Source organism: Primulina eburnea, chromosome 14, assembly GCF_022965805.1.
Source record: "Primulina eburnea isolate SZY01 chromosome 14, ASM2296580v1, whole genome shotgun sequence".
NCBI lineage: Eukaryota > Viridiplantae > Streptophyta > Magnoliopsida > Lamiales > Gesneriaceae > Primulina > Primulina eburnea.
This window is the reverse complement of record NC_133114.1, coordinates 29,483,709-29,497,662: the sequence shown is the minus strand read 5'-3', so window position 1 is coordinate 29,497,662 and position 13,954 is coordinate 29,483,709. Positions and strand designations below refer to the sequence as shown.

At 34.4% G+C, this 13,954-nt stretch overlaps 4 protein-coding genes across 5 annotated transcripts; 3 read left to right on the top strand and 1 right to left on the bottom strand.

Moving 5' to 3' along the window:
* The first annotated feature begins 973 nt into the window (after positions 1–973).
* On the top strand, positions 974–2,866 carry LOC140812757 (transcription factor PCF5-like). The gene is made up of 2 exons (XM_073171114.1): positions 974–2,486; positions 2,648–2,866. Exon 1 carries the CDS (start codon positions 1,549–1,551, stop codon positions 2,434–2,436), a length of 888 nt encoding a protein of 295 aa, XP_073027215.1. The 5' UTR covers positions 974–1,548; the 3' UTR covers positions 2,437–2,486; positions 2,648–2,866.
* Positions 2,867–6,273: 3,407 nt separating this feature from the next.
* LOC140812042 (RING-H2 finger protein ATL40-like) lies at positions 6,274–7,256 on the top strand. Its single transcript, XM_073170220.1, has one exon. It carries the CDS (start codon positions 6,332–6,334, stop codon positions 7,058–7,060), a length of 729 nt encoding a protein of 242 aa, XP_073026321.1. The 5' UTR covers positions 6,274–6,331; the 3' UTR covers positions 7,061–7,256.
* Positions 7,257–8,742: 1,486 nt separating this feature from the next.
* Positions 8,743–10,010, bottom strand: LOC140811809 (PLASMODESMATA CALLOSE-BINDING PROTEIN 5-like). 2 transcript variants are annotated; one of them, XM_073169883.1, is made up of 3 exons: positions 9,432–10,010; positions 9,315–9,342; positions 8,743–8,967 (listed from the first exon to the last, which is right to left on the bottom strand). In XM_073169883.1, exons 1-3 carry the CDS (start codon positions 9,769–9,771, stop codon positions 8,823–8,825), a joined length of 513 nt encoding a protein of 170 aa, XP_073025984.1. In that variant the 5' UTR covers positions 9,772–10,010; the 3' UTR covers positions 8,743–8,822. The 2 variants fall into 2 exon arrangements, with proteins under 2 accessions (XP_073025984.1, XP_073025985.1); XM_073169884.1 differs by having other exon boundaries at positions 8,743–8,964.
* Positions 10,011–11,950: 1,940 nt separating this feature from the next.
* LOC140811804 (cysteine proteinase COT44-like) lies at positions 11,951–13,603 on the top strand. The gene is made up of 2 exons (XM_073169879.1): positions 11,951–12,417; positions 12,796–13,603. The coding sequence occupies exons 1-2, from the start codon at positions 11,973–11,975 to the stop codon at positions 13,386–13,388; spliced, it is 1,038 nt and encodes a 345-aa protein (XP_073025980.1). The 5' UTR covers positions 11,951–11,972; the 3' UTR covers positions 13,389–13,603.
* Positions 13,604–13,954: the final 351 nt, after the last annotated feature.

Here is a 13,954-nt window from a genome sequence, read left to right as displayed (position 1 = left end):
CTAAAATTAAATACTTTGACTTCGTTTTAATTATTTATTTGAGTCGCACTTATGTTATATATATAAAAAATTAGAAGCTATGGTAATTAGGAAAATAGAAATCATGTTTAAAATTATATTAATGGCTCCTTCTCCAAAATTATATTTAAGCATGTTCCAAAAAATATATTTTTAGGCACTAAGTAAATTGACAATTTCCATCTTTTATGTTTGTGTTTTGTGTGTGTTTGGTATTGTACACAAGAACGTCATATCGTCGTCTGTATAGATTAAGATTACATTTTGATAATGTAAATGATAAAATCACGCAGATACAAACATACATGTAAAAATTTAAGATGTTCCCTTTTAATGAATGATATAAGTCGGGAATACTTGGCACAAGATGTAAATCCACTTGCAAAAACATTTCATTTGATAAAAGAGCATAGCATTTGAGTTGACACTAAAGAAATATAAAATTAATCATGCAAAAAAAAAAGAAGAAGAGATATTTCAAGAAACCTCTATCAAGTTTCAATGTGGGTGGGTGGGAAAAGCAGCCGAGGGCCCTTTAAGAAATATAAAATGACATTTGAACCCCGGAGGCAAAATTCAAAAAAAAAATAAAATAATAAAAGGAAAGGAGATAAAATTCTTGTAGCAATCGAACTTCATTAAAATTATTAACTCGTATAAAAATGAGCCAAAGATCGAATAAAGTATTATCTTATATATGTACCTAATTATCTTATTAAATAAAGCCACCATTACACAAATAAATATGCCATAATTTAAGTTATTCTAAAAAAATGTACCAAATATATCTATCCATGTGAAATTTTTGAGATGCAATATAATTTTAAAAAGAATATATATGCACAAATTTAAACCATTTTTTTTATACGAAATGCCACAAATATAGTTAACTCATTATAATTCTTACCAACTAGGTTGTTTATATATATGTCTTCATATTGTGTATATATATAAGATCTACTGTTTCATTCATTTCTGTACCATTTTGTTCCAACCTTACCCTTTCTTATCTTAAAAAAATTTCCTTCTCACAAACTCAGATCTTTGCATTTCTGTCTCCACCATATCTCTTGCCTTGATTTGAAGATCTTGAAGCCATAACTTATTTATCATATTTGTCTCAGAAATAAAATATTAACTTTATGTTTGTCTTTACTTTCACCAGCTTGTTTTTGGGATAGGGATTTCTCAGTAGGGTTTTTCTGGGGATCAACATCACCAGCAGAGGCACAGCAGAAGGACCAGATCCACAGGTTAAGGGTTGCAGTTGCTGCTGTACTCTAGCTATATACTGCAAAGCAAACATCTTCAAGATTAGGTCAAGAAAAGAGAAGCCCGGAAGAGGGAAAAAAAAAGAAGAAAAAGTGAATCAAAAGCCGAAATTCATAGAACTTGCCTTTTAGTTGTAAATTTAAGGAGCTCTTTAATCAGGTGGAATCATCAGTGTCCATAAAAAGGAGAAAAACCCTCTTGCATCGAGATAATTAAAGATCCAGTTATGAACCGACAATTACAAGAACTTGAATAATTATGAAGGGGAGCGAGATAGTTCAAGTTCAAGGTGGGCATATTATCCGGGCTACTGGCCGGAAAGATCGACACAGCAAAGTTTTTACGGTGAAAGGGCCGAGGGATCGTAGGGTGAGGCTTTCTGCCCACACTGCGATTCAATTCTACGACGTTCAAGACAGGTTAGGCTATGACCGGCCGAGCAAAGCCTTGGATTGGTTAATCCAGAAGGCGAAAAATGCTATAAATCAGCTAAATGAGCTACCTACTTGGAACCCCAGTACAGATAATGCAGTTGCTCCAAGCTCAGACTCAAATCCCAGCTCTGGTGAGCTTGCACAAGACCAGCCAGATATCCATCTTGAAAACACAAGTATTAGTAATCCAAGTATGAGTACCTGTTCATTTATGCACGCTGCAGATGTAAACTCGATGAAATCTCTGTTCCCTACAAATTCTGTGAATTACTCTGATTTTTCAAATGAAGGGATTATTCCTAGAGCTTCATTCCAGGCGGAAGATCTTGGCCTCTCTCTTCAGTCCTTACAGGCTGATCAAAATAGTGAGAATCCTGGTCACAACTCGCTTCTTTCGGGCTCGAATAATTTAATGGGATTTCAAGATACTTTTCAAAGAACTGATAACTGGTGTAACGGTAGTGGAAACATGGAGGTGATTTCACAGCAGGGATTTTTTCCTCAGGGATTTGCATTTTCCCAAAGGGATCTCCTTCAGTCCAACTTATTTGCTCATGCTTGGAATGAGAGGCCATCATTTGCCGTCGCAGACCACAATTATCAACCTCCTCGGGGCCGCCAATTATCTTCAGATTCTGCGAACCATTTTGATTTGGGGTTTCATGTTCCAGCTCAATTTTATGCAGAAGATGGTGAAGGAATGAATCGGTGATGAAGAATTGCAAGGACAAGTTATATGGTGTTCATCTTCATATTTATCAGGTACTTTTACCCGATTTATATTCTTTATTCTATATTATTTTCTTATTTTATTTTGAATTATTTTTTGATGTGATATTCCCATGTATCCTTAAATTTGCTGGCAGCAATGCATTTTACTTTTCGTTAGCTTTATTGTTTTGATTGATTTGATGGTTTTGCAGTGTGTTTGTTGTACCAGTCGTGCAGATATGTTTCACCAATTCCGGCAGCTAAAAGAGAAGAAACTATCATTTTAAGTTCTTGCCAAGCAATTATTGTATCAGAATAATGCGCAATCAATTATCTTAGTTTATTTTTTCTTCTATTGGACTTTTATTGTGTAATGTCAGGTAATATTATAAGTTTTTCCCCTTATATTGATCCATTTAATTTTTCTTGGATACATTGTGTATGTATTGAGATTTTACATAAATTTACTAGATGAAAGAGCAAGTAAAGTTTTAATATCGAAAAGTACTCAAATGTCACATACAATATCAAGAATCGAAAATTGTAGTAATAATTTTCTTAATAAATCACATGTAACTTTGAAAAGAAACATGAACTTACGGATCCAAATCCAGTCCTCGTCCCCCGTTTTGGAATATTATAAACATTAAACACAAACAAAATCTACATAGGATGAAATTGAAACTACGAGTTGATGAATTATGCATTTTTCAATTGATATAAATGGGAAATTTGTACGTAAAAGAATACTATAGATTTACCCTTGATATGTATTTGGAGTAGAATTTCTAGACATTAATTTTCAAACAGTTTCAATAATTCAGATTTTTTTTTATCCTTGGGGCAACTAGGACCTCAGAATAAAAAAATTACTGTAATAAATAATAAATCCATAAGCCGCATGATAGTTCGAAGCAGAATAATTGTTATGTAACCATATAAATTAAATCAGACTTTTAGTCGAGATAAAACATCGTTTCATGGGACGAGATTTCGCGTATGAGACCTAATTATATAAAACTCATCTCCTGTGTAGAAACAAACATGTATGCTTTAGAAACGATCTGTTTATTAAAGATTAAAAGAGATTGATCTTAAATAGATAAAGCATGGAGTTTCTTTGATGTGGTAAAACTCAGATGGAATTGATCTTAATAATTAATTAATAATTAAATTCTAAATATGTGAAGTCCAGAAATTCGAATGCGGATCCAAATCTAACTTGTTCTTCCCCAATTTTAAAATTTGAATCACGGGGAAAAAGAAGAAGTAAATGTGGTGACACCGAGACATCATCCAGTGTCAATCGTCTCCCAGTTTTCTTGTATTAAATATTGATTCACATAAATTTTTAAATGCATTTTCCCTTGTAACTGTGTTGGGATAATCACACCAAATTTTTTTTAAGAATATATGTTAATTGTCCCACGTCGGTTGGATAAATAACCTTTGAGTGGTATATATGGGATTGGACAATCCTCCCCCCTTAAGCTAGCTTTTGGGGTTGAGTTAGGTCCAAATTCCAATCTTAACAATATATACGCACACTGACACACATTATAAAAATAATTTAATAAATATATTATGCGAAATAGGCAGCAAAAAATAAATTAAACATGTATAATTTAACAAGTTTTGGGCCTCCAGCAAACAATGAAAGGACCCATCATTCATTGGGCTTGGAAACCCAATAGTTTAGACAATCAGATTATAATTGGGCCAATTCAAGACTGTGAAGCTTATTAGGCATTTTTTAAGATCAATTGACAGTTACACAGGGCAACTTTGGCGCCATTGCTAAATTAAAGGATTCGTAGTCAGCACCCCCAAAAAATATTCTCCAATTCTGGAAGTATTTTATTTTTAATAAATTATTTCTATTTTTATATCTATATACTAAGCCCCTTCCCCGTGTACTGTTCAAATTATGTTGTTCTTCTTTCTTCTTCGTGGAAAAAGTTGTTAAAATTTGATTTCGAAATTGAGATCAAATATCTCGATGACTTGTAGCTAATTTGGTACAAAGATTTCAAGTTTGAGAGGATTTCTCGAGTTTAAAACTTAATTATTAAAGCCTTCTCCCTAACACACAAAAAATTGAGATCCCGTCTAAAACTTGGGACATGAGAATTCCCAATTATAACAATCATCTCATCAACTAAAAATAAATAAAAAAAAATTGAGATCACATCTAAAACATGGGACCTAATGATTTATCGGATAAGTTTTAATTGAGATCACGTCTAAAACTTATGACCTAATGACTGGTAAACTATAAGTCATCGGAGAACTCCTAATCATAACAATCTATCGCCCCAACTAAAAATAAAATTTGAGATCACATTTAAAACTTGGTATAATAAGTCATGGGAGAACTTTTTCTTCTTCTTGGTATTGAAACCACTTAATTGTAGTTGCGACATTCATACGTTAGCTAAAATTTTTATATTTTTTAAAAAATATCGTAAATCTTAAACATTTTTTTTATTATAAGAAACAATATTTTTTTAATGGTATGATAATAGTTGGTTACAAGCAAATCCTAAACATTTAAATTCTTCCTGTGATATGCCATTGGGTTGCAACCTAACCGAGCTACTCAATAGCTGCTCAATCTAAGTTTGACCCAACTCAAATCTAGCTCCAGTGACTCAAACATCCTTTCAGTAAAATTTTAGTTTTGATATCTATGTCTCGATTGTTCAAGGTTTTTTTTTAAAAAAAAATTCTATTTTTTTAGAATTTTTATTTTAAATTAATTATTTGGTGATACGTCGGCAGGAGAGGATCTAAGATTTAAGCTCTAGGGGAGGAGCTTACAAAAAATAGACAAACAAACGAAGGAAAAGATAAATATTTCACCGGTTATATTAAGATCATATGTATGTTTTTAACAAGAAAAAAAATTATCTCGAAATTCGATATTCTTTAAAATTTTCAAAGTCTTCAATGATAACACCAATACAAATATTTTTAGAATTCATCTTTCAATAAATATCATCAATGTATCCGATAAAAAATCATCATGTATTTTTTATTTAGAGCCTAGTTTTGATGAAAAGACACGCTATTTTCATATATTTTTAGGGCATTTAATTATATATTTATTTTCTAAAAAGGTTATATACAAAAAAAGAAAAATGAAAATTTTTTGGGGGCGTGGCACCCTTGGCCTTATGGTATATCCGACGTAACATTGTATATCGGCACAAGATCCATAATATTCAACGCTATATTATTATTAGTATGGAAAAAAGGAGTGAAGTGGAAGAAATCATTTTTTTTATATTTTCCAATTTCAAAGATGTCTTTTTATATTTATATATCTATACTATTATATTAAGTGTGAGGGCCTTAGAATAACTATCTTTAAGGACACCAACTTTTTTTCCAATTTTACCCTTACTTTTGTTTTTTGTTTTTTTAAAATTACCACACAAACTTTTATTTTTATTTTTATTTTAAACATTCAAATATAAATTTAATCCCTCCATAATTTATCAAATTTCACTTTAGTCCATCAATAATGATAAAAAATTATACACACATACATGACGTGTGCAAAGTAACTAGTATATATTAATTTCGTTGTCCGATCCTAATCACTAGTCAATCTCGCGCATTGCATATTTATTACGCTTTAATTATTTGAGAGAAGATTAAAGCGCAGGAAACTTCATCAGAAGAATACAACGGAACGGATTTGTCAAAAACGTCAATGCTCCAATTTCTAGTCAACACCTTGCGATTCACGGTGTGTTCCTTCGACACGCAAACCCGCGCGCGCTGCGCACACAACAAATAATAAATATAACGAAGCCTTTCGATTCACATTCTCCTCAAGTATCCAAAAATCTAATCCCCCTATCTTGTTCTCCTCCGTCCCAAATTTCTCAATGGGAATTGGCGATGACGAATCTAACAACAATACATCTTTACTTTTCGACAACAAAGATAAGAAGAATAACTATGAGGCCAATAATAAGATCATGATCACGGCCATTATTTCTTTATCATTCGTCGTCCTCCTCGTCACGCTCCTTCACGTGTATGCAAGATGCGCGATCCGTCGCCAAGGTCGCCGCCGGGAGGAGCTTCGGCGCCTCCGTTTGTTAAGAACCTCCGCCATCTTGCAGACCACTGAGCCACCAAAAACGGGCCTTGACCCGTTGGTCCTCGCCTCCTTACCCGTTTTAGCATTCAAGCAAACAAGCCGCGGGAGCTCCGTCGAGTGCTCAGTTTGTCTAAGTGCGTTAGAAGATGGTGAGAGGGTTAGGCTTTTGCCGAATTGTAACCACAGTTTCCATGTAGACTGCATTGATAAATGGCTTGCTTCGAATTTAACTTGTCCCGTTTGCCGCGCGGAGGCTGAGCCGAGGCTGGTGGCGGAGCCGAGGGAAGGAATGGTGGTGGCTGCAGCTGGAGCAGCACCGTCGGCTCCCCCGTTTGAAGGAACTTCAGATGGCGGCGGGGGACAATCTTTGGCTAAAGTTAACAGTGGATCAAGCTCGAGATTAAATTCGTTCAGAAGGATTCTTAGTAGAGAAAGATCATCCCGGAGGATTCAGAATCATCAATCATGTGGACAAGATGGCAGTTTCCCAGTCGACCTTGAGAGACAGTGACAATGTAAATAAAAAGGTATTATTTCACTCCGATTTTGTGATTATTACATACAAATACATACAGAGCCGAAACTTTTTTTGGGATGATTTCTTTTGGTCCATGTCTGCGTTTTCATTTAATTTTGTCGTTTTTGTAATATACAAACTCTGAAATTTTAAGTTGCGCTCTTCGTCTACAACGAGATGTTCCTAGTTCTTTCTTCTATCCCACACAGTCAACAGTTGATGATTTAGTTTGTCAAAATTAATCTTATTTCAAAAAGTAAAATTGGAAATTTAAATCATGCACCCTTCTACAAATTTTACCTTAACTTCAAGAGTAGGTCTCATGTGAGACCGTCTCACGGATCACAATCTGTGAGACGGGTCAACCCTACCCATATTCAAAATAAAAAGTAATACTCTTAGCATAAAAAGTAATACTTTTTCATGGATTATCCAAATAAAGATCCGTCTCACAAAATACGACCCGTGAGACCGTCTCACACAAGTTTTTGCCTAACTTCAAAGTTCAAACTTAAATTTTAATTTGGGCGTGATTACAAAAGTTAAATTATACTTAAGACGAATCTTTTTTATAATTATATAATTAAGGGGAACCAAAAAAGTTTGAAATTTTTAGAAACATTATTTGTTGGTTGATCATGCATGTGAAACGTTCTTGAATGTTGGTAAACTAATATAATAGTTTGCTGATTAAGTGGGACGGCGAAATAAACAATGGTATAATTGTATATCAAGTCAATGAATCTCTTTTGGTTTGGTGGCACGATGTGAAACCACGGACTAAATGCATTTTCTGATTGTGTAATCATTGACTAAAGGAAACACCTACTTTCATTGAAATTAACTAATTAATTTTCACTTCTCTTTTTGGGATCATCGGAAAATAAGAAGGGAATTTCATGTGGACTGACCAACAATGTCAAAAATTAGATGTGACTTTTATTATATCATCGAATGAACATTTACAGCAACATCCTTTAGTGTAGGACCGAATAAATATGTACATGAAATAGATATAAAATTTATTCACGTTAAATAATCATAACAAGATGTACAATATCAATGAAAAATATTAGATTTACGATGGAGATTTAAAATCGTTTTTAGTGTTTTCATGAGTAAAAAAACTTAAAAATGTATTTGGACAAAAGTTTTGTAAAAACATTTTTAAACAAACTCTTATCCAATTATAGCTTTAAAATAATAATAATAATTAAACGTATTTTTCAAATTTTTGGGAATCGCAAAAAATTTATAAGTAATTTTCCAAATAGAGTCACGATTTTCTCTGTATTGTACATTTTTGGGTCATGGATCAGAGGGCTAGAAGTCTAGAACCTGCATTTTGCTTTAGAAAAATATACCGATATTCAGCCAAAAATGGCAAGTAGATTCCTCTTTTTCGCGCAAACGTGAACACACAACACACACTCAATACACTTTAAACTCGAGCTGACTTGTACTCAAGGATGGGTATAAATGAGTTCATCTGTAATGTACCCACAATTTTCCCATCTATTATGTGAACATGGAAAGCTGTGAAAATCATGAGCTGATGGAAGCACCAAGAGATTTTATATCAAAAATTTAGGACAACAATGCAACAGGAACCACAAAAGGTCAAGAAAATGAGCATGTTTAACAAAAAATCACTTGGTGATTCTTTAAGCGTGGGATTGATAAGAAATATCTATATGATATCCGAACAAGAAAGGATTGTTACAGACAAGAATGAATGTATCCAGTCTTGTTTTCACTACAAAAGTACTAGTGGGATGGAAAATAAGAGACAAATCGAGATCGATCCCAAATCCCATCGTCTCGAGATTGAATTACTGGCACTCATATCCGCAGTAGCCGGCCCTGCTGTCGCTGAACCATTCAAGTTCACATTTCCCCTACTTAAACCGCACCAAAATACACAACCATGAGTGTTAGAATTGTCAAAAAAAAAACAGAGAAGTTCTCAATCTATACAAGATCATCCTAACATGCCCCGGATAAAAAAAGTGAAGTGACCAGTAAACTCTTTGGATTTGGTGTTTCTCTAACATTTATGTTCTAACATCTACTTGAAATCATAACAGATTACTGTGGGTGTTGTGAAAAGGAAATGAACTTACAACACCACAGAGAGCAGACCACTAGAATTCATACATTTGACACAACTGAATAAAAGAATGATCGGCCAAAAATAAAGAACAAATTTGTAACCAGGTCTGATACAAAATTTTGCACAGCAGCTCACCTGGATGGAAATATGCACTTTTTATAACCTGAAACGATATGGAAAAAAAAATTGATAACATAATTTAAAATCAAACAGAAGTGGGAGAAAATGCGCCAAAAAATTCAGAAAGCTCACTGGGGTTCAAGGAAGTGAGAGCGGCAGTGTTACTAAAGTTACAGCTATCATCAGTAAGACCATTTTTTATGAAGTAATCATTGAAGGCAAACGAAGCCATACGAAGGATGTTGGACGCGTCGTAGCAAGGCCCACCATTTTGAATCGGGGCACAATTCGCTCCGCCGGGCCCACAAGCCCAATCGAGGGCCGACTGCAGGGCACTGTCCTCCGCGTTGTTCTTGGCAACGCACCACAGCTCCAACGAAGGCACTCCGCCTCCTTGTGCGGCCGACACGGCGGAGATGAAACAGCAGAATAAGAAAAGATGTAGAACCCCCGCGAAAAAACCAGCACCCATAGCTAAGCTAAGAGAGAATGAATGAGACGTGGAAGACTACAAAATCGAAGTCGAAGGAATTAGTTACAGGAGTTTAACAAGGATGCGGTTTTAAATCTGCAGGAAATGCGACCGTTGGGTTTCATAGAGAACTGAGCAGACGCAGGAGGATCAGTAACGTTGGAGTATATTGTCTGCATTCATACAACCTTTGGTGGATGGAATTGGCACATTGACCCCTCAACTGATCATTAATTAATTTTAGAATCTCACATCTTCTTCTTTTTTTTAAAAAAATAATAATAATTTATTAATCTCACTTTTTTAAATAGCGCAGTTGTGCAGTTTTATATATCAATTCAAAGTTTTAATTTTAATTATTCCAAAGGGCTGGAATCAATGCAGAGTTTCTCTACATATTAAATTGGAAAATTATCATTAAAGAAACATTCTGGAATATCAAGCATGAGATATCGTAAATAAATTGCCGCTTTCCGTTTCTTTACATATTAATTAGTAGACGTATATATTTATTTTTCCGTTTCGGCGAAATAAATTATAGCAATATATGTACAAATCTATCCATTTACAAAAAAAAAAAAGAATTGTCAATATATTAGTTTTTCTCGGAAAATTTTATACTGAAAATGGGGATTAGGAACATTATTAAACAGCACCGATCCTCTTTATTTTCTTTTTTAGTGTATGGTTTTGAGAAGTTTAAATTAGTGCTATATTTAAAAACACAAATTTTTTTGTGAGAATGTGTCACGTGTCAATTTTGTTAGATAAATATCATATTTAAGTTACCCTTAAAAAATATTATTTTTTATGTCAAAATTATTACTTATTATTGTAAATATTAGTATATTTGATCTGTCTCATGAATAAACATATAACAAGATTCCTACTAATTTAATAACGTTCCATTCCTGAGGAAATCTTTGAATGCAATTTATATGTTCAACTTATTTAGATTTAAAATTAAATTTGATAAAAAAAAATGCAAATTTTCTAAGTTATTCGGATTTTAAAATTGAAAATTGACCAAGAATTTTAGAAGTTTACATAGAAAAGGTACAATTTTTTTAGGGTCAAAAGCTCGTAATATTATTGAAAATAATCGTCAATTACAAGTTTAAGCAACCAAGAAGAAAATTCATAATTAACCCAAGCAAAAGATGAAGGGGAGAACAAAGTAAAACGAACAATATGATGTGCTATTTTATTAACCGATCCGCGTTCGTGAATAATCTCACAAACCATATGTGCTTTAATGCACTCTATTATTTCTGCCGTACAGAATCCAATATAGCCAACATCATGGTGGTGACTGCATGAACCTCCAAAATTGAATCTGATGCAACCTAAACGTCTTGAAAACATTTCTCATAAAGCAGTTTAATGTCTTCTCGGATTTCCAAGGCTTCACCATGAGCTACAGAAATTAGTTGATTAATTTGTTTCCCGAATGCCAATAGAGCCGCCCTTGAGTGTCACAAACTACTCCACCAATGCTTTATTGATTCCGATACTCATCCACGGCTGCATCAACATTAAGTTTGAGACTGGATGACCTTGGTGGTTTCCAAGTCTTCTTCTGGTTTCACCGTAGATGGTGTATTTTTGTTCTCACGAAGATTGTCTAAGACCATATATACAATTCACACAAATTTTATTCAAGCGATATGAAACATCTAACACTAAGTGATGGTGTTTGTCGTATTAATCGATGCGATGATCCCTACGAGGCCCGTCATTTTTGGAACAACGCCGTGAACATTGACACTACTACTCACACGAGTCACACCGGTCAACACATTCAAATTTCATGTATAGCTTTTTGGATAAAAATAGTATCAAATTTCACTGTATATTTCACGAGTATAAGAGAAACAATGGAACCCATGAAACCGACAAGCTTTTAACAACTAACCAGGAACGCCGGAATTTTCACCTCCATGGATTCATTGTGTCCCTTCTTATTTTAAGAACCCGTGAACGAAACAGAAACTACAGACAACATACACAATAGACTTGCCGCAGCTAAACAAAAGTGGGAAACCAATATAAAAAACATGAATCCAACTGACTTACCAATTATATTGGTTACCTACATGAGTATGCAATCCATGTTTGTGAACTTTTGCAATAAAAACGCCTCAGCTGATGAGTTTCAAACTTCACCAGCCATTTTTCATACAAAATCTTCCCTTACACTGATGACTAAAACTATAATGATGAAATATTTCCTGGCTATGGTACTTTTTTGTGTCCTCTGTGGTTCTTCGTGTGCATATTTTGGCCACAATACAAGCGAGGACATCATGGATGTCATGATGAAGAGGTACCAAGCTTGGATAATACAACATGGACGAAGATATGAGAACAGAGATGAATGGAATTTGCGATTCGGGATTTACCAGTCAAATGTAGTGTTGATTGATTTGATCAATTCTCAGAATCTTCCTTATAGACTTACAGATAATGAATTTGCAGACATGACTAATCTGGAGTTCAAATCGAGATACTTGGGTTATAGGAGTCGTGGCCAGCGGCAGGCAGAGGACCAACACAACTGCACGTTTGGTGATTCTTCAGTGCCATCTAGCATAGACTGGAGGAAATTTGGCGCTGTTACTCCGATCAAGAATCAAGGAACTTGTGGTAAAAAAAACATCTAATATCATGTTTTAGCCTTGTTAATGCGCTGGTAAATGAAATAACCAAAATCTTATCTCACCATTTAGTAAATATTAGCGGTAACATCATAATATAATGATTATATCAATCACACACGCGAAAAAATTTATTCAACTTTTTCGATGTCAAGAAAGTATATTTCCTTGAAATGTTTCACAGAAGACACGAAAGTAAATGCCAGGACAGGGTAGTCGTAAGGTTTGCAGTAACTTATTAAACTTCAAATATCATTGGCGTGACAACTGAGAATTGTAGTAAATGTTCCAGCGGATTTCTTTAGATGAAGAACGCTTGAAAGAAACAATTGTATACTGATAACCAAATAAACATGTTTCATCACAGGCAGCTGTTGGGCATTCTCCGCCGTAGCAGCAGTGGAAGGCATCAACAAGATCAAGACTGGGAAATTGGTGTCTTTGTCAGAACAAGAGCTTGTAGACTGCGACTACAAGGGAGAAAATGAAGGTTGTAATGGTGGATACATGGAAAAAGCATTTGAATTTATAAAAAATAATAATGGCATAACCACGGAAAAAAACTATCCTTATGAAGGGGTACGTGGAAGGTGTAAAATTGACAAAGAAAAAGAAAGAGCAGTGGCAATAAGTGGCTACGTATCAGTACCTCCTAAAAATGAGAAGGCCTTGCAAGCTGCAGTGGCTAAACAACCAGTAGCAGTAGCCGTTGATGCTGGAGGGTACGAATTTCAATTGTATTCTAGTGGGATCTTATCTGGATATTGTGGAAAAGATTTAAATCATGGAGTTGCAGCTGTAGGCTACGGTGTAGAAAATGGAGAGAAGTACTGGCTTGTGAAGAACTCGTGGGGGACTAAATGGGGTGAGGAAGGATATGTCAAAATAAAGCGTGATTCTTCTGATAAGAATGGCGAGTGTGGCATAGCATTGGAGCCCAGCTACCCCACCAAGAGTTGAAGAATGTTCGATGGCAAATGCTAGACTCCAGGTCAAGTCTTAGATAATAATTTCCGCAAACAAAAGTTATATGATCAAGCAATAACTCTTGGGTAAAAACAAAGCAGTTTTCAACAGTATAATCATACAAATAATACAAAAGCAATTGGAAGGCTATTTGTTATTAATATTATTATTTAAATTATATATATGATCTTACCAGATGATTTTTTGGACGCACGGAATTCCGATTAATACTACAAAGATTATGTTTTTCTCATATGTAGGACATCACAAATTTCATAGTTAAGTGCATCACGCGTTTTGGATGGTGTGATTTGGACTTAAGATAAGGGGTTTGATGGATTGATTACAAATTGGCTCTGTTTCGTGACATTATATTAAAATAAACAAACAAGCTTCAAAAAGGAGAGAATTTAAATTCATGAAATTCAAGAATATCCAAAAGGGTGTTATGGACGTTTTTTTTTGGTGGAGAAGACTCGAACTTGAGTCTCTCACATATGCAAGGATGGTGTCCCTGAGCCAAATTGGCTTGGGTCATACTTCGATACAAAGGTTCCTTG